Source organism: Eubalaena glacialis, chromosome 6, assembly GCF_028564815.1.
Source record: "Eubalaena glacialis isolate mEubGla1 chromosome 6, mEubGla1.1.hap2.+ XY, whole genome shotgun sequence".
Classification (NCBI taxonomy): Eukaryota; Metazoa; Chordata; class Mammalia; order Artiodactyla; family Balaenidae; genus Eubalaena; species Eubalaena glacialis.
The window spans coordinates 50,062,500-50,086,021 of NC_083721.1; the positions used below are offsets into that span (position 1 = coordinate 50,062,500).

General features: G+C 37.9%; 1 protein-coding gene across 2 annotated transcripts; it reads left to right on the forward strand.

The window, feature by feature from the left end:
- Nucleotides 1–7,778: 7,778 nt before the first annotated feature.
- Nucleotides 7,779–22,536, forward strand: PCNP (PEST proteolytic signal containing nuclear protein). 2 transcript variants are annotated; one of them, XM_061193030.1, is made up of 5 exons: nt 7,779–7,886; nt 12,684–12,898; nt 15,713–15,787; nt 19,569–19,624; nt 20,780–22,536. In XM_061193030.1, the coding sequence occupies exons 1-5, from the start codon at nt 7,823–7,825 to the stop codon at nt 20,904–20,906; spliced, it is 537 nt and encodes a 178-aa protein (XP_061049013.1). In that variant the 5' UTR covers nt 7,779–7,822; the 3' UTR covers nt 20,907–22,536. The 2 variants fall into 2 exon arrangements, with proteins under 2 accessions (XP_061049013.1, XP_061049014.1); XM_061193031.1 differs by lacking the exon at nt 7,779–7,886 and adding an exon at nt 12,549–12,660 and having other exon boundaries at nt 12,736–12,898.
- Nucleotides 22,537–23,522: the final 986 nt, after the last annotated feature.

The following is a 23,522-nucleotide window of genomic DNA, read 5'->3' on the forward strand; positions in this document are numbered from 1 at the left end:
TAATTAATTCAGACTATATTCAAAATGTATAGAATTTCTAATACAGTATATGCAAGTTATGTGTCCCTTTGAGGAATACATTCGTATTTCTGTGTAACAATATGCTAAGGTGTTTCAGTGATGCCACACTAGAATTTTTCTTCTTAATTTTTTTCCTTCGCAATAGCCAAGCAGTAACTGATTTCTAAGACTGCTGCTCTCTTATGTAGATGAATCACAGTGGCAAGCTCATCCACAGTTTGAGCTCATACTGATTTTAATTTTACAAATTTTTTTGAATTTGGAAGTTAGCAGAACCTCGGATACTGCTTCAGTTTCTCCAAACTAGATGGTCTGATTTCCTGGGCGTGAATTAGGAAGTAACAGCTTTTCTCTTTATCTTAAACACCCAATAATTGATTCTATAGTATTCTTTCTCTTTGAAGGTAACTTTTGTTTCCTATGGTCTAATCATCTTCCCCTTCTTACCTATTAGCGACATGTTTTCATGTAATAACATTTCTAGTTCTCTCCTTTTGCTCTTTTCAAACATGCTACCAAATTCCCAGCTTTTAATAATTAAACAATTTAAAAAGAAGTCTTTGTTTGCTACTATTATCCCTACTGTATTACGCAGTTCAACTTCTAAGCCAGATCCTTCAAGTAAGTATTCAGAACACAGTTTCCATTTCCTCTACACCACTGCTGTTAATAGAAATATAATGCAATCCACGTATGTACTTTTAAAATTCCCAGTAGCCATGTTAAAGATAAAAGGTGAACTTAATTTTAATATATTTAACTGATATGTCCACACTATTATTTCAATTTGTATTCATTATTAAAAACTAATGAGATTTTACATTCGTATTCAATTTTTCAAACTAAGCATTCAAAATCTGGTCCTATTTTAATGGTTATAGCACATCTTTTTTTTTTTAATATTTTAATTAATTTATTTATTTATTTTTGGCTGTTTTGGGTCTTTGTTTCTGCGCGAGGGCTTTCTCTAGTTGCAGCAAGCGGGGGCCTCTCACTATCGTGGCCTCTCTTGTTGCGGAGCACAGGCTCCAGACGCGCAGGCTCAGTAGTTGTGGCTCATGGGCCTAGTTGCTCTGCGGCATGTGGGATCTTCCCAGACCAGGGCTCGAACCCGTGTCCCCTGCATTAGCAGGCAGATTCTCAACCACTGCGCCACCAGGGAAGCCCTATAGCACATCTTAATATGCATACTAGGCTACTCTCGCCTTCTGAAATGGCCCATACTCTGTGGAGTATGTGTCTCCCAGCACTGCTCTCATTTTCCTAGATGACCCCGTGCCCTGGGGCCACCTCTCGCCTTTTGAGACAGCTCATACTATGGAGTGTGTATCTCTCTAAATAAACCTTTTCATTTTAAGAAAAAATATACGAATGCTAAATTTTCAATTGTTAAAATAAAATGCAATCCTACCAAAACGACAGAATTGTGTTTAACAAAAGCTAACTGCTTCGGTGTTTTAACTTAAATAACATTGAGTTCAGTTCTTCAGTTGCACGAACCACACTTCAAGTGCTTAATAGTCACATGTAGTTAGTGGCTGCCATGTCGAACTGTGCAGCTTGAGTACTGCTTGATAAAACTGTGATCTGTGCTTACATAAGTTGTATTGTTTCCAGCCAGATTCAGTGGCCACTTTTTACTAATTAAAAAAGACCATGAATATCTCACTGAACTCTTCCCTCCTTGAAAAACTTATTCCTTGATTTCCATATCACAGCAATTGTCTTACTTTTCCCAGTCCAGCGGTTATCTTCCTCATTGGCCCATTCATTCATTCAGCAAATGTTTATTGAGTACCTACTACGTGCCCAGAAGCATTTTAGGTGTTGGTGATACAGCAGTGGGAATACAAAATATTCCCAGCCTTCATGGATATTAAATTCTTGCAGGCAGAAAGGAGACAAGACATAAATAATATAAAATGTCAGATGGTAATAATATGAAGGTTAAGGGAGAAAGGGGACTGCTGGAGTGGGGAGGCATTACTATTTTATACAAGGTGGTTGGGGACTGTCTTCTAAGTAGGTTGCTCACTGTGCAAGAACACCCATACAACCCTCTCCAAGCCATGCACTCTGGTGCAGGGCCATGATTGCTAGAAGAAACACTGTTTTCTTCATACACAGGTACTATCTGCCTTTAAGCCAAGTGCTTAAAAGATTGCACCCAATAACAGGGTATCCCTTTTCTAATTTGCACAAAGACTGATAAGATGACATTTGAGCAAAGACCTGAAGAAAGTGAGAGTGAGCTATGGCGATACGAGGAAAGGGAATTTCCAGTAAAGGGAACAATGAGTGCAAAGGCCCTGAGAGAGGGTTCAAGACACAAGGAGGCTAATGTAGCTGAAGCAGAGTGGGTAAAGAGAGATAAAGATGAGGTCAGAGGAGTAGCTAGGGGTCTGTCATGTAAGCCTCTCATTGTAAGGACTTGGTTTTTATTCTGAATAAGATGGGAAGATCAGATGGTCTTGAGCAAAAAAGTGACACGTTCCTGATATTTTAACAGGATGACTAGAATGCAAGCTCCATGAGGGCAGGGATTTTTTTTCTGTCCTTTTTAACATTTTTTTAAATTGCCTACTCTTTCTTTCCTTTCTTTCTTTCTTTCTTTCCTTTCTTTCCTTTCTTTCTTTTTCATTTATTTTGGCTGCACCGCGTCTTAGTTGCAGCACACGGGATCTTCTCTGTGGCATGTGGACTCTTAGTTGTGGCATGCGAACTCTTAGTTGCGGCATGCATGCGGGATCTAGTTCCCCAACCAGGGATCGAACCTGGGCCCCCTGCATTGGGAGCGTGGGGTCTTACCCATGAACTACCAGGGAAATCTGTAAAAAAATTTTTTTGTTGTTGAAGTACAGTTGATTTACAATGTTGTGTCAATTTTTGCAAGATCTCAGTTCCCCAACCAGGGATTGAACCCGGGTCTTGTCAGTGAAAGCCCAGAATCCTAACCACTAGGCCACCAGGGAACTCCCTTTTCTGTCTTATTCACTGCTGTATCCCCAGGACTTGGTACAGTGCCTGGCACATAACAAGCACCTTAAAATTTATTAAGTCAATCAATCTGATTCATTTTAAAAGGGTCACTTTGGCTGCTGTATTGAGACGAGAAGAGAGGGACCAGCTAGGAGGCTACTGCAGAAACAAAGGTGAAAGATAATAGTGAGTTGGACCAGGGTGGTAGCAGAGTAGGTACCAAATACCAAAGAGATATTGGAGACAATGAGTATAAACAATCCTTTTAAAGAGTTACTATATGAAGGGGAATAGTAATAAGGAGCTAGAGGGAGTTATGAGATCAAGAGAAGAGTTTTTAATTTTGCTATAGTTTTGTAGATATGGGAGATATAAAGCATGTATGTTTGCTGTTGGAAATGATCCAGTAGTTGGCGGGGTGGGGAGGATCTGATAAAACAGTGGAGTGAGACCTTATATAAGCAAGAAAGATGGGATTTACTGCATTAGTAACAGAAAAGAAGACAGAAAATCTACGTACAAATGCAGGTACCACACCACAGATATGGTGAGAATATACAGAAGTTCTGTTTTGATTTCTATTATTTTCTTACTGAAAATAAGAATCAAAGTCATCAATTGAGGGGAGGGCAGAGAAAGTGGGAAATAGTCTAGGAAAGTGAGTGAATTAGGGTCATGGTTCTCAAAGTGTGGTCCCCAGACTAGCAGCCTCATCATTTGCGAACTAGTTAGAAATGTAAATTTGGGGGCCCCACCCACTGAGTCTACTGAATCAAAAACTCTGTTCGTGGCACCACAGTTTTAACTGTTTTAAGAAGCCTTTCAGGGACATCCCTGGTGGCACAGTGGTTAAGAATCCGCCTACCAATGCAGGGGACTCAGGTTCGATCCCTGGTCCAGGAAGATCCCACATGCCGCAGAGCAACTAAGCCCATGCTCCACAACTACTGAAGCCTGAGCACCCTAGAGCCCGTGTGCCACCACTACTGAGCCCATGCACCACGACTATCGAAGCCCTGCCCTCTAGGGCCCGCGTGCCGCAACTGTTGAGCCTGCATGTTGCAACTACTGAAGCCCGCGCGCCTAGAGCCCGTGCTCCGCAACAAGAGAAACCACCGCAATGAGAAACCCGCGCACCGCAACAAAGAGTAAGTAGCCTCCGCTTGCTGCAACTAGAAAAAGTCCGCGAACGGCAACGAAGACCCAACGCAGCCAAAAAAAGATGATTCTGATGTATACTAAATCTTGAGAATGGTATAGGGAAATATAATGGGATTACAGGCTGAATTAAGAACCAAGGTTAGTGATAAATTAGAAAAGAATTTGAAAAAAAATAAAAATTAAATAAAAATTAAAATTAAAAAATGTAAGCGCACACACACACACACAAAACAAAGCCCATGAGCTGCTGTCACTTGACACCCAGTGCAATGCTGTTTCTGTATTTCATGGTACAACATCAGATAGCTCCAGCCCAACTGGGTAATTTAATATTACAGGGTCATGGGGCCAACCCTGATCTAACCAGTGAATGAGTGTTTTGGATTACTTGGATGAATAGAAATATGTTTTCATCTTCATTTGGGCTGTAAAGAAATTTGAAAGTTAAAAAACAAAAACAAGGTTAGTGAAACCATGATTAGTCACTTTTCCTTTCTAATTTGTTGTAGCTCTGTGCCTGAATTCCAGGCTCGGCTCCACCTCTTACTTATCTTTTCAGTGTCCCAGTTTCCTCTTCTATAAAAATAAAGTAATTGTAGCACTTAATTCATAGGGTGATGATTTAATGTACTTGATTTCATGTTAAAAAAATTGCAGACTATGCTTGGCATATAGTAAGTATAAATATATATTGGATATTATAACTATCACCTCACAAATTACACATTTAAATTACAATAATAGAAACTTCCCTGGTGGCGCAGTGGTTAAGACTCTGCCTGCCAATGCAGGGGACACAGTTCGAGCCCTGGTCTGGGAAGATCCCACATGCTGTGGAGCAACTAAGCCCGTGCACCACTACTGAGCCTGCGCTTTAGAGCCCGTGAGCCACAACTAATGAGCCCATGTGCCACAACTACTGAAGCCCGCACGCCTAGAGCCCATACTCTGCAACGAGAAGCCACCGCAACGAGAAGCCACCGCAACGAGAAGCCTGCGCACAGCAACGAAGAGTAGCCCCCACTCGCCACAACTAGAGAAAGTCCGTGCACAGCAATGAAGACCCAACGCAGCCAAAAATAAATAATTTTTTTAAAACCTACATAAGTTATAATAATAGTTGTCTATATTACTCTCCATTTTCAGCTTGTTTACTCATTATTTGAATAGCTCTTTAGAGACTGCAAACAATAGCTACTATTAAGCAAGTGCCGGCCACAAGCCAGGCACTGTATTACAAATTTTACCTGTATTATCACACTTATTCCTCTCAGTAACCCTATAAGTATTAGTACATTTTTATAGTTAAAATATATTCAGTAAGATTACCTTATCCGTTCAGACTCACAGATTAGCAAATGGCAGGGTTATAATCTAAATTCGGTTTTGTCTGATGTAATCAATGCTGCTGCTCTTTGCCCTGCACTCCACTGCCTTTTCATCCATTAACCCATTTGCTGGGGGTTACTGAAGCTTGCATTCATCACTTCTTCAATTGATATTTGTTGAAAACTGGTATAATCTAGGTCCTAGGGAAACAATGGTGAGCAAGATATGCACAATATGACCTCATGGAACAGACAAGTGAATGGATTAATATCTTCCATCCTTAACTTCTGCAGTGTGGTATATGGAACTGGATAGTTGTATGTGACCTCTCTAAACTTCATTTTTCTCATTTAAAAGTATAAGCATCATGTCATGTATCCTCAATAAGCTGTATTCCCAGCAATCAATAAATGGATACACATAAAAACTCAAAAAAAAAGCATATATAAGTAAATACATACATAATTACAAATAAAAATCACGTTTGTCTCCATTTATTTATTTATTTGGTTGCACCGGGTCTTAGTTGCAGGCTCCTTACTTGTGGCAGGGGGCTCCTTAGTTGCAGCTCATGGGCTCCTTAGTTGCAGCAGGTAGGCTCCTTAGTTGTGGCATGTGAACTCTTAGTTGCAGCATGCATGTGGGATCTCATTCCCTGACCAGGGATGGAACCCAGGCCCCCTGCATTGGGAGCATGGAGTCTTATCCACTGTGCCACCAGGCAAGTCCCTATGTCTCCATTTAAAAAATGATTAAAAGTAAGAGTCTCAGGAATTCCCTGGCGGTCCAGTGGTTAGAACTCCGCGCTTTCACTGCAGAGGGCCTGAGTTCAGTCCCTAGTCAGGGAACTAAGACCCCTGAAAGCCGCTTGGTACGGGCAAAAAAAAAGAGACTCAGCAATTAAGTAACTTTTGAAGATCACATCTAGGAAAAATAAAACAAACATGAATTACCTATTCTATGTAAAATAGTTTGCTGGGCACTTTTACATATACTGTCATAGATGGTGGACCAGGGACTTCAAATCACCAAATCACCGTATCAGCAAACCACCCTGCTTCTGCCGTGGGAAACACACTTTGATTCTTTCTGCACTCTCCAGACTCGGAGCCTGAGGAGTCATCCATTCACAAATACTCAGCACCTTTCATATATGAAATGTGCAATACAAACTGCTGTGAAGAAAAAAAAATTTTTTTTAATGGTCTCTGTGGTCAAGGAATTTTTGAGCCACCTAGGGAGAACTTTTTTTTCTTTTTAACACATATTGAGGGAAGTATACAATGATCAAAGAATGGTATATGGAATTTATTATCTCATTTGATCCCCAGGACCACCCTTTGAGGAAGTACTATTATTATTTCTATTTTATAGAGAAGGAAGCATAGGTCTGTAGACAGTAAGAAACCCTCAAGGTTTACTCAGCCAGTAAAGGGATTCCAACCCAAGTTCTGACTCCGTAAGACCAATTTCTGTAACACTCACTGTATATTGTACTGCAAACCCAGAAACTACAGTTCCCTAGGCAAGGAATCGACCCCGTATAGCAAGAGGGCAGTATAAATATAGAGAAAAAGCGAAGATGAAGCTGAAAAGTTAGGCTGGGGCCCAATATAACGCTTGGACTTCATTCTGCAAACTCTGGGGATACACTAAAGGTTTCTAACTAAGGCAGAAACTACTGTGGTCTTCACGTAACAAACTAACTTCTCTTGACACAGAAATTGCAGCTTGTAGAAAAATCAGTTTTACCACTTGCCTACGCGACCTTAGACAAATTTTTCTTTGGCCTCAACTCTCACAGCTAATTAAAGGAGGGCAATTCCGCATTGGACTATTGTGGGGATTAAATGAGATAGCGCCTGACACAAGAGGGCGCTCGATAAACGTTGATTTTGCTTTTAGGTAGGAATAAGAATTCGGTCCTTTTTTTTTTTTGAGTGGGTACACGTGATCTAGCAAACCAGACAGAATGAAAGAGCCTGGCTAGCTTCGGTCTGCCAGTTTGCAGAAACCTCACCTGAGCTCACCAACGTTTCCAGGGTTATGAGCCCACCTCCCCTCACTTCCCTGAATCCGTCAGCAAACCATGAGAAATCTAACCCATCTCTAGTCAAGTCCCTAACCAGTCCTCGGACCGCTCAACCTACCCCGCCCTTCCGTCAGAGGATGCTCGCCGATGATATCATATCCATTTCCGTTTCCCAGAGGCCCTTCACCCTCTAGGGCCGCTCTAGGCTGCCGCTTCCAAGGCGGGCTCCGAAGCTCAATGGTTGCTGGGCGGGGCCGTGACGTCCTTGGCGTGGCTGCAGGGGAGGCCGCGGCGGGGAAAATGGCGGACGGAAAGGCGGGAGAGGAGAAACCTGAGAAGCCGCAGCGAGCTGGAGCCGACGGAGGTGAACATAACCCCAGCGTCGCGGGCTACGTGGGATGCTCTGGGCCTTTCTTTGAGCTCCCCGGGGTGGGGGGAGTAGGCCGGGGCGAGAAGAGCGGATCTGGCGCTCACCCGGCCAGGTGCTGGGCCCAGACAAGCCCTGGGCACGCCCGGTGCGGCCCGGTGGCATCCGGGCCCACATCGCCTCCTTGCCGGGGGAGAGCCGGTCACTGTTCGTCACCTCCTGGCCCCAGCGGAGGCCCTGCTTCCGAAGAGAAGGGAGATGGGCCCCAGAAAGGGGGACCGAACTCGGGGTGGGACTAGGAGGGCGGTGCGGACGTAGTCACACAAAACGCACCCGGGCGCTCGCTCAGTGCGAGTCACCGAGCAGTGGCCGCAGGAACTGGCCGCAGGCCGAGTTTCCGACGGTGCCGGCCTCTCAGTTACACTTAGGAGTTAGTTTGCTGCTCCCTTTTCACTGAGGAGGTGGACTACCCTGGCCTTTTTCTTTATTTTCAAGCCTAATTCTGATCCTGTAATGGGATGGGTCAAGGCGATGGAGGGAAAGAGGAATACCTTTGCCTGCCTCCTGGTTTAATCTGCCGGGTCTAGGGTTACGGTTTAGTTGCCTTTCTTTGAACTGTCTGCCTTTTCTGTGCTAGGCTGTTGCCAGCTAACTGCACGCCAGATATTTAGGTGGCTAAATAGGCTAGTGTGACTCTTCCTGTATTTTGTTACGATGTAAACTCAGGTTACAGCTATCTTTATTCTGTCACCTCCACTCCTCTAAATTTGGGTCTTGTGCATTAAGGAAAAGAAACATCCTGTAATCTCTCCAGCCCTCCCGCCCCTTTGTCCTCACAAGGCTAGTGACTTAACACGTGCGAGCTGAGCATAATGTCTTTAGAACGTTTTAAGTACCACACTCTTAACTCTTCTTCACGTCTTATCCCTGAAAGTATTTAATATGAGAAAATACAGAAGATTAATAGTATATGAAGGCAACTGTTAGGACCTCCTAACAAGTTTAATGTAATTTAACTTGGGAACAAAAATTGAGAAAAGTGTAATGTTCGGTTACTTTGGACCCAGAAATTCCTTTTTAAAAAACACGTACGGTGCCATTAGTTGAGCCCAAACTCCTTTCCCCCTTCTCACTCTCCTCCCGTCTTGTTTTTTGTTGTTGTTGTTATTGTTGTTTTACTAGTAAAATAGTTTATGAAACAACAGTTTAAACCATTTAGTGCTACCTCCTTAGCGATTTTTTTTCGTCAAAAATTGTCTTGGAAATTATCAAGTAAAATTACATTTAAAAATTAGTAGTTTGAGGAAAAACAAAGATCTGTAGCCTGAAGAATCTTATCTGACTTTTAGACTACCTTTTAACTTTTAGAATGGGTTTCTAACTGTCTTGACTGAGTATCTGAGATGTGTTTAATGTGAGCCAAAGTGTACCTTAAGGGAGTTCCCTGGTGGCCTAGTGGTTAGGATTCCAGGCTTTCATTGCCCTGGCCGGGGCTCAATCCCTGACTGGGGAACTGAGATCCCACAAGGCATGCCGGGTGGCCAAAAAAAACAAAACAAAACAAAAAAAATGTACCTTAAGTGTCAGCATCATTCCACTATATAATTTGTCCACCACCCTTTCAGTTAGGGATAATTCGCTCTGTAGTGTGAATATTGATGTTTCTACTTTAGCATATTTTTGTGAAGGGGTGATATAAAGTTATCTTTGGTAATTGCTATCAAAAATTATTGTCTCCTTGTTGGTGACTTAGAATAAGTAATATCCCTTAATAACGTCTACATAATTTGCCTTGGGTGTGCCTTCCTTTGAAAGAAAATACTACTGTTACATGTAAACCATTTTTGAATGTCAGATATTTTTAATGAAATTGTACAAAGAAATCATAGTTAAAACATTCATACCATGGATATTGCTAAATTGATAATTTTACAGCAAATAGGCCCTGTTTTAAAACAGTATCAAGTTTGTCTTGGGGGGCTTACCTAGAGATTATTCTGATTTTTAACTCCTATTGAACAGTCCAGTAAGTTGGAAATATAAGTATTTTTTAATGCGTTAACATAGTTAACATGAATTTATGTTAATAAGAGAAGCTACTTACTTGAACTACCTGCTCTCACCTTAAAGAGAAGGGATAATATTAAGGGTAAGGCTTTAGGTAGATTTTTTTTTCCCTCCCTTTGGTTAAATTTTTGTAGTTCCTTGAAATAAGTAGAAGCTTTAGAGAAGAGCTAGTCATATTGTAATCATGCCCACCTCAGGCTATTTTAGGTTATCTAAAACTACTTTAATGAAATTGACATTTATTGTGCCAGGAGGTTCTTGAATATGTCCTGTTAGAGAGATAGGTATGTACCCTTTTTTCAGATGAAGAAGTTACCAGAATGCCAATGCGTCATGAAGGGTATCCTTATGGACTTAAAACTTATTGGGTAATTTTTTTCAAAGTAAGGTACCTTTGTACTCCAAGGCCCACCTCTCCTCCCCAAAAATGCTAGTACCATGTGTAATTTGATTTCACATTAATCTACACATTTTGTTTGCTTAGAATTAATACAAACTAAAGTAGTACATGTTGTATTTAAAGGAAAACACTTAATGGACTTTAAAACACTTTAATGGTCTTGATAGTTTGCCTCTTCAGATGACAGAACCACAGATGTGAATAAAATTGAGTTGCTGACAGTTGATTACTTAATTAATGGTAGAATAGTTTTCCCAACTCCCCTGTTCATGCTACATTTTTCTAGAGCATTCACTATAGAAATCTTCCCTAAGCATCATAGGATTGGACAGATAGTATTGTGTTTCATGTGTTAGCACATACTAGTTCAGTTAGTTGTCGCACTTGATTCTTGTTATTAATGTTATAGTAAGAATTATGTTTTTCACTTTTTGTCGTATTTATGCTTTGATTTTTCTAGATTCTTTGTTCCAGAATTATTTTCTGGGTAAAAGGAGACCTAGAATTAAGAAAAGATAGGTTTTAAAAGAACCAGAAATTTTGACTAATTATAACCCTTGAGTCACAGTTCAAAGAGCAGAGTTACACTAAAATCAAGACTAAATGTTCTTTATTCTATTTGTTTTGATGTTTTTCAGACTTTGTGTTTACACAGACTTGTGCCTTTAGTGTACAGATTGCTTCTATATGTAAATCCAGTGGCTTTTTTATGTGTTTCTATATGCTCTGATATGTAGAGCCAATGAGTTTCCAGTTTTAGCTGTGTGTCAGTCACAAAGAAGAAGTAGTTATTACTGTTTGGGTTTTACTGTAAAATTCATACTTGATTAAAACTATACATAGAATACAGAATAAAATTTAGCATAAATGCTTTTAGTAGTAGACTTTGAAAAAATGTTTGCATAATACTGTCTTTTTTGTAAGAAATTCTAAATTCTAAATTTCAAATATTGACTAGCAATCTTACATTCTTCAGGTGCTTTTGTAATTTTATATCTAAATAAGTGAATGGCACCTCAGACAACTATTCCAGTGCTGTCTTTGCTTCCTAGGGAAATCCCAAAACCTAATCCTGCTTAATTTCTCTCCTACATTGTTATTAAAACTTTCACCTCTTGTCTAAAGGTAATAAAGAGTTCGTTTTATTTTCCTGTAAACAAAATAAAATGTTCTGTTCAAAGTGCTTATTAATTTAGCTACCCCATCATTCCAAAACTATATAGATTGGGATATATAACATCCTGTCTTTTAATTCATTACTTGTCAGTCTGTTTGATTTCCCCTTTTCTACCCATTCTAGCTTTTTGTCATGTTTTCTTAGCTGTTGTCAGGGCCATCCCTTAGAGAATCTTCTCTTTCTCCATAAACTATTCATCCAGTGTAGCAGAATACATTCTATAGAGTAAATTGGTAAACTTGGGAAAGAAAGTAAAATATTTAATAATCAGCCAGCCTTCTGCCTTACCTCCCAATATGTTTTTAAATAGCCTTCATGTGTTACAGGCCTAAGATATTGAAGATGAGAACTAATTTCATTTATTAATATAAAGAAGCAAAATTACTGAAAGACATCTTGCATTCCATATCTACATATGTATGCCTTCTGTTTGAAGTTATCATTAGCTCATCTTTCATGAGAAAAAATAATATATAAATCTAAATATAGTTGTTGATATTAAGAGTAGCCTAAACAGATGTTAATCAAGCTTTGAGAGTAGAATGCAGTTACTCAAGAGGGGATGACCTTGAAGTCTTCCTTGAAGTTCCTTTCTGACTAAAGATTGTGTGAAATGTTCACGAAGAACACATCACTCAAGAAGATTACTCCAGGCTGTACTAACACTGTAGTTTGGGTAATAATGGGCTGTTCATAACAGGGTACTTTGTATAACTAGTAGTACATTATTGAAGAATATTAGACTTTTTATTAGTCAAATGTATTATCCTATGATGTGACTAACTGCCAGCAAACCAGTTTGTATAGAATTTATAGATCTTAATTTATAAAAAAAAAAAATTCCACAAATAACTAGATTATTGTACAACTTACAGTGTTTAGTTGAAGGGTCTTACTTTTTGTGAACTCTATATTTATAATTTTAAATTGCTCTGTATTTTATGCTAGTTAATTCATGGGAGCCTCTTCTACTGCCACACAATCTCAGTTCCTGCTGTATACTCTAACAAACAGTGGAAGAGACTGTTGGGTTCAGTAGGTGACAACTGCAGAGGTATCTTCCTTATAACGATGCTTTTTGAGGTTGCTGCTCCCATCAATCTGCTCAGTAAAAATAGCTCATCTTGGTAAGTTGTTTCGACTTCACCAGGACCTGAAGAAGAAGCAGAAAAACCTGTGAAAACTAAGACTGTTTCTTCCAGTAATGGAGGGGAAAATTCCAGTCGCAGCGCTGAGAAGCGATCAGCTGAAGAAGAAGCTGCAGACCTCCCAACAAAGCCTACAAAGATCTCCAAGTTTGGATTTGCCATAGGTAGTCAGATGACAAAGAAAGCCTCAGCCATATCCATCAAACTTGGCTCAAGTGTGAGTTGTTATTTTATATATTATATTTGTAATGGGTCTGAAAATTTGTTTTCGAAACCTGCTTTTATTGGATTATGATAAATTAAGTATACAAAGATGTATAAAAAGATACATTGGTGCATGAACTTATTACATGTAAGTATTTAAGAAATTAGTGGCTCTATATTCAAGAAAGGTCTGGATGAATTATAACTCAACAAAGCTGTTTTTAAAAAGGGTTTGGAATATGAGAAGGAACAACTATTATAGGGACTGTATGATTTATAAAGTAATAATACCTTAGAATTTCCTAAGTTGAGCAAAACCTCTGAAAAATATTTTTAGAGTTTCAGTTTAATTTTCTTATCTTTTAATTTCAGTGATATTAAAAATAATATCTAGAAATCATTTATTTGTATTTTAAAAGATTAATGTTAGTAAGGTATTGCTTAATAAGAGCTTCCTGATTACCTTACTTTGAAGCTACAAATGGACATTGAGTATTATAATCTATGATAGTAGTCCTTTACAGATCAACTTTTGATTCCTTGTTTTAAGATGTAAACCTTGAATTAATACTTATTAACCCTGTAGTATCTGGAAAGTATTTGAAGTATTAGATTGAAGCATATGAAGTTTAGAGATGTAACTATTTCTGATCTACAGAAGTGTTAATTTCATGTGGTTCAACTAAACAGATCTCTTCTTTAAGAAAAAGAAACTTACTTGAATAGTGTATTGCTATTGGCTTTAGAAAATGGTTACATTCTTGCGTAAGGAGAATAATCCTAAAATTGCTTTTAAGTTGTTTGTTCATGTCTGTTCTGTGAAAATTAATGCTCAGTTGCCTGGATGCATACAGCTTGATTTCTTCATTAGATGTCATTCAAAGATCTTAAAAATATGATATGGATCAGATTCCTACTAGAGTCAGTGTGTTTGAGCTATACTTCTAGTTTTAAAAAAGCTACCATTCCTCAAAACCCCTACTCCCACCCTATGCTGTTTTGCTTTTTTCCTTTTCTTCCTTTTTCTAAAAAATTTAGTGTGAACAAAAGACATTCAGCTTGTAATTTCATTACTTCATGACTCTTCTCCCAATTTGAGCTGATTCTTTTGGTTTAATGTGTTTTTTATAAAGTTGCATAGGCCTACCTGCATAGATATTTACTTTTTTTGATAGTCATTAAACATGTGGTTCTCATGTACATTTCTCATACAGGTGTTCCCCTTGATAATAGATTTTACGGTGCTTGAACACACCTCCTAAATCAGATATCCATATCCCTACTTTTGCTAAATCATTGACGTGATTTAGTAATTGCTGATCATTTTAGTTGGGAGGGTTATGCTTGAAAAGGCCTATTCAGTAAAACTTTAATCTTTAGAAAACAAAAAACCTTTTTTCATAAAGTAAACCAAAGTGTAAACATAATCTTGGCGAAGTGAGGTGTAGGATATGAAAATAGTTGAAACTGTTGCTCTTGATTATATGATGTGAAAAGATAGTCAAACAACCAGCAAATACTTACTTGTGTCTTATGTTTATGTACAACATCAAATACGTGACATCTTTAAGAGTAAAGGGTGTTTCTAGAGTCACTATGCATAATTTCCAAATGAACATTTTTATTTCTTCAAAAACAAACATTGCTTATAAAAAGTGTTTCTGTTATACAAGAAGGGATGGTTAATTTTGTTTCAGCAGCTCAGAGATTTTACTGGTGAGGTGATGCTAGAGTTGGCTTAAGTGCAGGCAAGAGGCAAAGAGGGACATCTCAGATAAAAAGAGTTTCATGCAGGGAATTCCGTGGTGGTACAGTGGTTAAGACTTGGTGCTTTCACTGCCGTGGGCCCGGGTTCAATCCCTGGTCGGGGAACTAAGATCCTACAAGCCGTGCAGCACAGCCAAAAAAAAAAAAAAAAGACTTATGCAAAAGCAGTTTAGATGTGAAGCCACATGATGCATTCAGGAAATTGTTCATAGTTAGGAAGTGTTTGGTAGGCAAATGCAGGGATAGAAAGCCCCCCAAATAAGACCACAGGACCAAATCATAAAGGACTTGTACTCCATAATATAGTTTGGTTTTATTCTTTGGGTTCTAGAGGAGCCATGGAATCATTATAAAGAGTCTCGAGCCTTAAACAGATTTGCATTTTAGAAGCATTACTCTGGTACCAGTATAGAGAATTAGAGGAAAATAAACACAGAAGGTGGGGAGATGGTATTTCTAACAGCAGTTCAGGCAAGTAATGCTAAGGGGCCATAGTGTTGGTACTGTGGTAGTAAGCTGGGAAGGCAGGGGGAGATTTAAGTCTATTTAATAGAGATCTAGTTAACAGGACCTTACAATAAAATGTGCAAGTTGAAGAAAAGGTTTTCTGGCTTGAGCACTTAAAGAGCACTGCAGTACCCCTGGGAGCTCTAAGTGGCGCTGTCCAGTAGGCAGCTAGCTAGTAGAGAAAGATGGGTCTTCATGTCTTTCTCAAGGCACACTGTGCTTAATTTTAATGTTACTATGGGCAGGTATTAATATTCATTTTCTCTTACCTGTACCAGGTACCTTTTAGCTAAGTGATATTAAATTATAGACCCTAACTAGAAAATCTTTTACAGGAGGAAAACAAATGGACATATAATTAATAAAGTAAAATCTACCCATTGATAGCCCACATTTTCAAAAAGAAAGTAGATTTCTCCAATGTTTGTTCTTAGTTCCTTACTGTATGTTTCTATGAAAACATAAAGTTGAATCTTTGAAGATAAATTATTTTTATCATTAAATAAGCCTGTGTAAGCATTATATTATACTCTTTTTAATGTTTCTTCTTCAGAAACCTAAGGAAACCGTTCCAACTCTTGCTCCAAAAACCCTTTCAGTAGCAGCAGCTTTTAATGAAGATGAAGATGTAAGTTGATACCTAGTTTTGTTTGTTTTACTTTAAGAAGTTCTTTAAGAAAGATGTTAGTGGCAAATTGTCAAGTTGTACTAATGGTACTAGTGAACTTTTTTTGCAACTCTGAACAGTTGTTTTTTTTTAAATGACATCTGCAAAATCTGGATATTTGTTTATTTATTTAATTTGGTTGTGGGATTATTTAAAATATTATTGACTTTAGGGGGGGCAAGGAACTTAATCAAATCAACAAATGCTTATTAGTAGTAATAATATATATATGTGCTATGAAATATGTAGGATCCAAAAAAAGAAAAATTCAATACTGCTGTCTTCAATAATTTTTATAGTTGGAGTCTTCAGTGAGACATTATGCATGTGTTCAGCTTTAAAAGGCAGCTATAGTGCTTTCTTCCTGTATCCCCATGAGGAATAACAATAGTGCAGGTGATTCTGCCAAAAGATCTAGTCAATATGTATATGTTCCAGAGTGGCGCAGTGGTAAAGAATCCGCCTGCCAGTGCAGGGGACACGGGTTCAAGCCCTGGTCCGGAAAGATCCCACATGCCGCGGAGCAACTAAGCCCGTGCGCCACAACTATTGAGCCTGCACTCTAGAACCCGTGAGCCACAGCTACTGAAGCCTGTGCACCTAGAGCCTGTGCTCTGCAACAAGAGAAGCCACTGCAATGAGAAGCCTGCGCACCACAACAAAGAGTATCCCCTGCTCGCCGCAACTAGAGAAAGCCCACTTGCAGCAATGAAAATCCAATGCAGCCAAAAATTAATTAATTAATTAATTAATTTTTAAAAAGAGAGAGATTAGGTAGCATTTTGGTTTGTACAGATTGTTAATCAGGAAAGGACAATGTAGGAAGAAGGGGACAACATGTGCAGAAGTAGAGAGGCTGGAAATAGCACCTACATAATAGTAGTGGCTTGCTTTGAATGCCTAACAATTTGAATCTTTTCGCACAACTTTATTTTATCCTCCATATATCCTTGTGAATTGTGTGATATGGTTATTCTTATTTTCCAAATGGAGAAATTAAGTGTGCATAAGTATTGTGCACAAGTGTTGAACTAGAACTGAGCTTTCTGGTTTCTTGTCCTATGTTCTTTGCATCATACCTTACTGTTTTCCCTGTTTTTTAAAAAAAATTATTTATTTATTTATTTATTTATTTATTTATTTATGGCTGTGTTGGGTCCTCGTTTCTGTGCGAGGGCTTTCTCTAGTTGCGGCAAGTGGGGGCCACTCTTCATCGCGGTGCGCGGGCCTCTCACTATCGCGGCCTCTCTTGTTGCGAAGCACAGGCTCCAGACGCGCAGGCTCAGCAATTGTGGCTCACGGGCATAATCGCTCCGCGGCATGTGGGATCTTCCCAGACCAGGGCTCGAACCCGTGTCCCCTGCACTGGCAGGCAGATTCTCAACCACTGCGCCACCAGGGAAGCCCCCTGTTTTCCCTGTTTTTAAAGAAATTTTAGACAGGTTCAGACAACACTCTTTCTGCTATAAGATGGTAATGATTGGTAGGGATAAACTTGTCTCATAGGTAAAAGAACACATGCATCTAAAATCTTCATCTGGGACTTCCCCGGCAGTCCTGTGGTTAAGACTCTGCACTTCCACTGCAGGGGGCACCGGTTTGATCCCTGGTCAGGGAACTAAGATCCCGCATGACACGCAGCGTGGCCAAAAAAAAAAAAAAAGGAAATAAAATTTTCATCTGGTTCTTCCTTTTTCTGCAGAACATATTAATTAACCTTGGATATATATCTAAGCCTGAAATATATTGTACAAAGAGTGTGTTCATTTAGTTAATTTTGAAATTTAAAAATACTTTTTCAGTTGTATCTCTTTAGTCTCTTTTAATTTGGACAACTCCTGGGTTTTTCTGCGTATTTCATGGCATTAACATTTTTGAAGAGTTCAGGCCAGTTAGTTTGTAGAACGTCCCTCAGTTTGGATTTGTCTGATGTTCCCTTATGATTAGATTCACATTCCTTTTGGCAGGCGTACCACAGAAGTGATGCCAAGTTCTCAATGCATCATATCAGGAGCACATGTTGTCAGTATATCCCATTACTGGCAATGTTAACTTTGATCATTAAAGTGACGTCTGCCAGATTTCTCTACTGTCAAATTACTGTTTTATCTTTTATAATTAAAATTTATCTTGTGGGGATATGTTTTAAGAATATGTGAAGGGGACTTCCCAGGTGGCACAGTGGTTAAGCATCCGCCTGCCAATGCAGGGGACACGGGTTTGAGCCCTGGTCCGAGAAGATCCCACATGCCACGGAGCAACTAAGCCCGTGTGCCACAACTACTGAGCCCACGTGCCGCAACTACTGAAGCCCACGTGCCGCAACTACTGAAGCCCACATGCCTAGAGCCCATGCTCCACAACAAGAGAAGCCACCTCGATGAGAATCCCGTGCGCCTCAATGAAGAGTAACCCCCGCTCGCTGCAACTAGAGAAAGCCCGCGCACAGCAATGAAGACCCAACGCAGCCAAAAATAAATAACTAAAATTTAAAAAAAGAATATGTGAAAATACATAATTTCTTAAGTGTTCACTCATGAGTGTTAACATTCATTGATGATTCTTACCAGAATCAACTATTATGATGTTTGCCGAATGGTGATTTTTTTTCATTCTTTTATCCCTTCTATGTTTATTAATTGTCTCTTACAGTAAGGAAGAGCTTTTATAAGTGTAGGCTCTATTTAACAGGTTATAATGCTCAAATTTTCCCAGATTTGATCAGTAGAAATCCCTTTAAGCTGGATCTTGCAGATGACTGTGTAAAAAATAATATTTAGCTCATCAGTAACATTTATACTTAAAAACATCTAAAAGACACTTGTCATATATCTTTTCACAAGCTGTAACTATGGAAAAGTAGTAGAGAATGAGCTTTCAAGATGTCTTTTCAGTAAAGGAGACATGTTTGAGAAGGAGCAATACAGTAAAATGGTTAAGAGCCTTTGCTTTGGCATCTAGCTGTTTTGGGACAAGTTAACCTTGTTTACCTTACCTACAAAATGTGAACGATGATACTCATACCCACCTTGTAGGATTGTTAGGGTTTTCAAAGATAGTGCATATTAAAGCATTTAACACAACGTGTAGCTTATAGTAAACAAATAGTTTTAGTTCTAGAATATCAAGTTTTTTGGGGGGTTTTGTTTTTGTTTTGGGGGGTTTTTTTGTTCTTGTGTTTTGTTGGTTTGTTTTTTGGCCACGCTGCACGGCATGCGGGATCTTAGTTCCCCAACCAGGGATCGAACTCACGCCCCCTACAATGGAAGCACGGAATTCTTAACCACTGGACTGGCAGGGAAGTCCCTAGAATATCAAGTATTTACCAGATTTTTTTTCTTTATGCAGAATCAGCACACTAGAAGCATGAGGGTTTTTTTTAATGTAGTTAAGATAAATGATTTTCTCCTTTCACCAAAATTTCAGACTTAGATATAAAATTTAGCATTATTGGTAATCAAGTGATTTTAATATAGTTGACCCTTGACCAACACAGGTTTGAACTTCACAGGCCTATTTATACACAGATTTTTTTCAGTAACGTGCTACAGTACTACACTATCCCAAGGTTGGTTTAATCCTCAGATGTGGAACCGTGGCTATGGAGGGTCAACTGTAAAGTTACACACGGGGTTTTGACTGTGGCGCTGTGGAGGCAGTGCCCCTAATCCTCCTGCATTGTTCAAGGGTCAGCTCTATCTACATGCAGTCATCTCTGTTTCTATCTTACTTTTTTCTCCAGAGTGAACCAGAGGAAATGCCTCCAGAAGCAAAGATGAGGATGAAGAATATTGGAAGGTATTATAATTTTTGTATAATATTGTAGAAAATTATAGTGAATTAAGAGCAAGAATAAATTGCAAATTGCACATAATCTATTAGTGTTCAAGCTTTTCTTGCATATTTGGGCAAAAGAGTTTTGTTTTCTGAGATTACTCTCCTGGTAAAAGAAAATTAGTATTTTAAGAAAAAATAACAACTTAATGCCATTTTTTTTCAGATACATGTAATCTAAATTTTTTCAAATAAACAGTTATGAGAAATGTTTCTGATATAAAATTTAAATTAAAAGTTTTTTTCAGGTATAAAAAAATGGCTTTCACTCACCTCACTTAAGATATTCCCACCACTTAATCTTGATTGTATGTGTCCCATTTTCCTTAGTAATTTAGATGCCAAATATAAAAAGAAGACAAAAACATTTAAAAATTTTCCTCCATTGTTTCTGTCATTGTGGAAATAACATTAATTTCACGTTAACACAATGTTCAGTTTCCTGTCTTTGTATGCATAAATGGATAACTTAGAGGCTAATAAGAAAGCTGGACTTCAAAACAACCTATACTATATCCCCACTTCTACCAAATGTATATATTATCCCAAAGAATTAAGTGCTGAGTCTTCAAGCATCAGTCTTCAGACTTCATCTATGATTCAAACGGGAACTGTCCCAGTGGCTGTCTGCCTGCCTCCCTTTCGGACTGGGACCTAAAGTAAGAAATACATCTGGCATTATAACCAAATCTAAACACCCAGGATACATATATCTTCATATATCTAAACATTTAAAATTGAAACAGAAGTTCATAAAATGACATCTTCTGTTTCATTTTTTATAAATGCTGATGGCAAGCCACCACCAAATTGATTTAATGACCCTGTTAATGGGTTACAGGCAACGGTTTTTAAAACTATAGTGGTTGCCGCGTATCAGAATCACCTTAAATATTTGTTAAAACTACAGATTTACCTGGCTCCTCCTCAGGCCTACTGAATCTGAAATTTTAGGACAGGGTCTGTGTAAAGGGTATTTTTAAAAAGATCTGTAGAGGCTTCTGATGTTTGGCCTGCATTTATAATAGGTGCTAAACAAATGTGTTTTGAATGAGTTAAAAACATGGCCCGAAAGTCATTATATAACATTTTAAATAAGTTTCCTTTCTTTTAACACAGGGATACACCAACATCAGCAGGACCAAATTCCTTCAATAAAGGAAAGCATGGGTTTTCTGATAACCAGAAGCTATGGGAGCGAAATATAAAATCTCATCTTGGAAATGTCCATGACCAAGACAATTAAATGATGTGTTTTGAAATTGGGGTATGGGGTGGGTGTAAAGTTAAAAGGAACAGTTTCCTTTTTTAAAGAATGGTATAAGACTATCTTTGGAGCCGCCTTTTTTTTTTCTTTTTCTTTTTTTAAGATTGAGTGGTACACTAATAAATGAGAATTTGAAATTAGAGGTAATTTATGTTTTATATACAGATTTCAAGACATTTGCTAATTTTGTAGTTTCATGTGATTAGTTTCCAAAGGTTATAGATGATTAAAAAAATCAGAAATGGTACCTTTCTAAGAATTGCGTATTTTTTTAGACACAACTACTAGCACATTAAGAGGGAAGCAAAAAGTTGTCTATTTAAACTGTAGGCAGTTACTCTCTAACTTAACTCCCTTGATAACCTAAAGTCTGGCTCCCAGGAACAGCCTTATAGAGAAGGGAGTATTGTATTGGGAGGAAAATGTTGCTGGACTATTGACTGAGAAAGTAAATTAGATAAAAATTAAAATACAGCTTTTTTTTTCCTAATGGGCATTTGTTTTGTTTCGAATCATCATAAACTAGTTATTGCATTGCTATCAGTGGATACAGATGCTTAGCTCTTTAAAAAGAACATTTTAAAATTTTATGTAAACTGTTGAGTATTTAAAATAGCCCACTTCACTTTAGAGGGTCTTGTCTACCTTTGATAGTCTTCAAAGAACAACCATTTGCTACCAAAGTAAATCAGTATTTTGAATGTGCTTCTCTTGATTTTTGTTATTAGCTAGTTCCTGTAAGCATTTCCACCAGATCTTCAGGCAAATCATAAGGAAGCTGTTTCTTTTAAAATAACAAACCACCACCAAAAATTTAAGTGTACATAATAGTAAAATATTTGGCTGTTCTTATTTTTTAAAGGATATAAACACCAAAAAAAAAGGCAACATTGTATGAAGATGGAAAATAAGAAAGATGCACTTTCTGTAACTTTATCAAAGCATTTTATGTTACTAACTTGTGAAATCCAATTTGATTTGAACTTATTACAGGAATTCTTATTTAGCACAATAATATGGTTTCTTTTAACTGTACACATATTAACCAGTGGCCTCTCAAAAGCACATTTTAGATACTGAAAATAAAAGGAAAGAAAATGCATCTTTAAACATATTTTATGGAATCTTTGACCACATATACTTTGTTAATCTTTGTGTTGTAGGATTGTGTTTATTTTGTATTTTTGTATATGAATTCTTTTTTTAATGTGACAGTTAAACACATCTTTAAAAGCATAGTCACACATAAAAGAAACATATAGTATAATGATTTCTTTGAAAACTCTTACAATGTTAGATTTGGAGGCAGCTTCAGACTGTTTAATTGGTGATAACTACTCGCTGAGCTCTTTTAATAGGTAATAACTCCAGAGAAGCAGCCTGTATATATTCCTAATACTTTGTTCACTTGCATTTGAGTTTAGAGTAAGCCCCAAGTAAAACAATGGAAATGTATATAGAACGATTAGTTCTTACTTACATGGTTTAATTATATCAAGATACATGAATTTAACTTGCTTTAAAGTAGGCAAACTTCCCATTTTTGTTCATTTTAATGTTTATGTTGAAATAATATCCCAAAACGACTGAGATGAATGTCTTTACTAAAATACCAATAAATTTGTCAAACTCTATCAGTGTTCTTATTTTCTGTTACACTTAATTGTTGCTGGGTTTGTTTTAAGCAAAGAAGAGACAGATGTTATTGATGCTCTTGCCCAGATTGTTGGCCAGAGTAATGGGAGATTTTAAATTGCTCTTTGGAGTCTACCTAACTTAGCACATAGTTCTAGAACATTACAGTATCTCAGGTTAGAAAAAGACCTAATCCAAATCCTCCCTTTCCTCTACTGCCGAAGTATCATCTATTATGTGCTGTAGAAAATCCTGCTGAGGCATACCTTTGAAAATCCTTAAGTGTTAGAAGGTATTCTCTTACTTGTGTCTGTCATCCATTATCTCTGAATATTTTCTTAATGTTTATAATGCTGCTGCCCTATAGGTCAGGTGTTAGTAAATGAAAAGGTTGAACTACATTTTAAAATTAAGGTTCATTTCTAGTTAGACTAATTACAAATGAAGGCTATGAATTTCAGATGTTTTTTTCTTAACTCTAATAATCAAGGTTAGCTTGATATATTGTGGAGGGATTGTTCAAGTTACTTCCCTGATGAGATGAAGGTACTTCTTTTTAATTTTTTTTAACTTTTCATTTTGAAAAAATTTCAGACTCAAAAAACATTGCAAAAATATAATGAAGTATTTCCATGTTCTTCAAATGATAACATACAACCACAGGACAATTGTCAAAATCAGGGAATTAACATTATTAAAATATTATATCACCTTACACTATTAATCTACAGACCTTATTCAAATTTCACCATTTGCTCCACTAATATCTCCTTAGTTGAAGATTCACTACATTATCACATATTGTTTAGTTGTCATCTCTCTTAAACCCCTTTAATCTGGGACTCTTCAGTGTTTGTCTATTATGACCTTAGACTTTTTGAAAAGTACAGGCCAATTACTTGCAGAAGATCTCCCAATTTGGGATTTCCCTAATGTTTCCTCACAATTAAATTCAGTTTA

What these genes read in the sequence shown, in the direction of transcription:
- PCNP (XM_061193030.1), top strand. Translation starts at nt 7,823, where the DNA reads ATGGCGGACGGAAAGGCGGGAGAGGAGAAACCTGAGAAGCCGCAGCGA. An exon ending in GCGAGCTGGAGCCGACGGAG is followed by an intron (nt 7,887 to 12,683) that starts GTGAACATAACC and finishes CGACTTCACCAG; the next exon opens with GACCTGAAGAAGAAGCAGAA. An exon ending in CTTTTAATGAAGATGAAGAT is followed by an intron (nt 15,788 to 19,568) that starts GTAAGTTGATAC and finishes TTTTTTCTCCAG; the next exon opens with AGTGAACCAGAGGAAATGCC.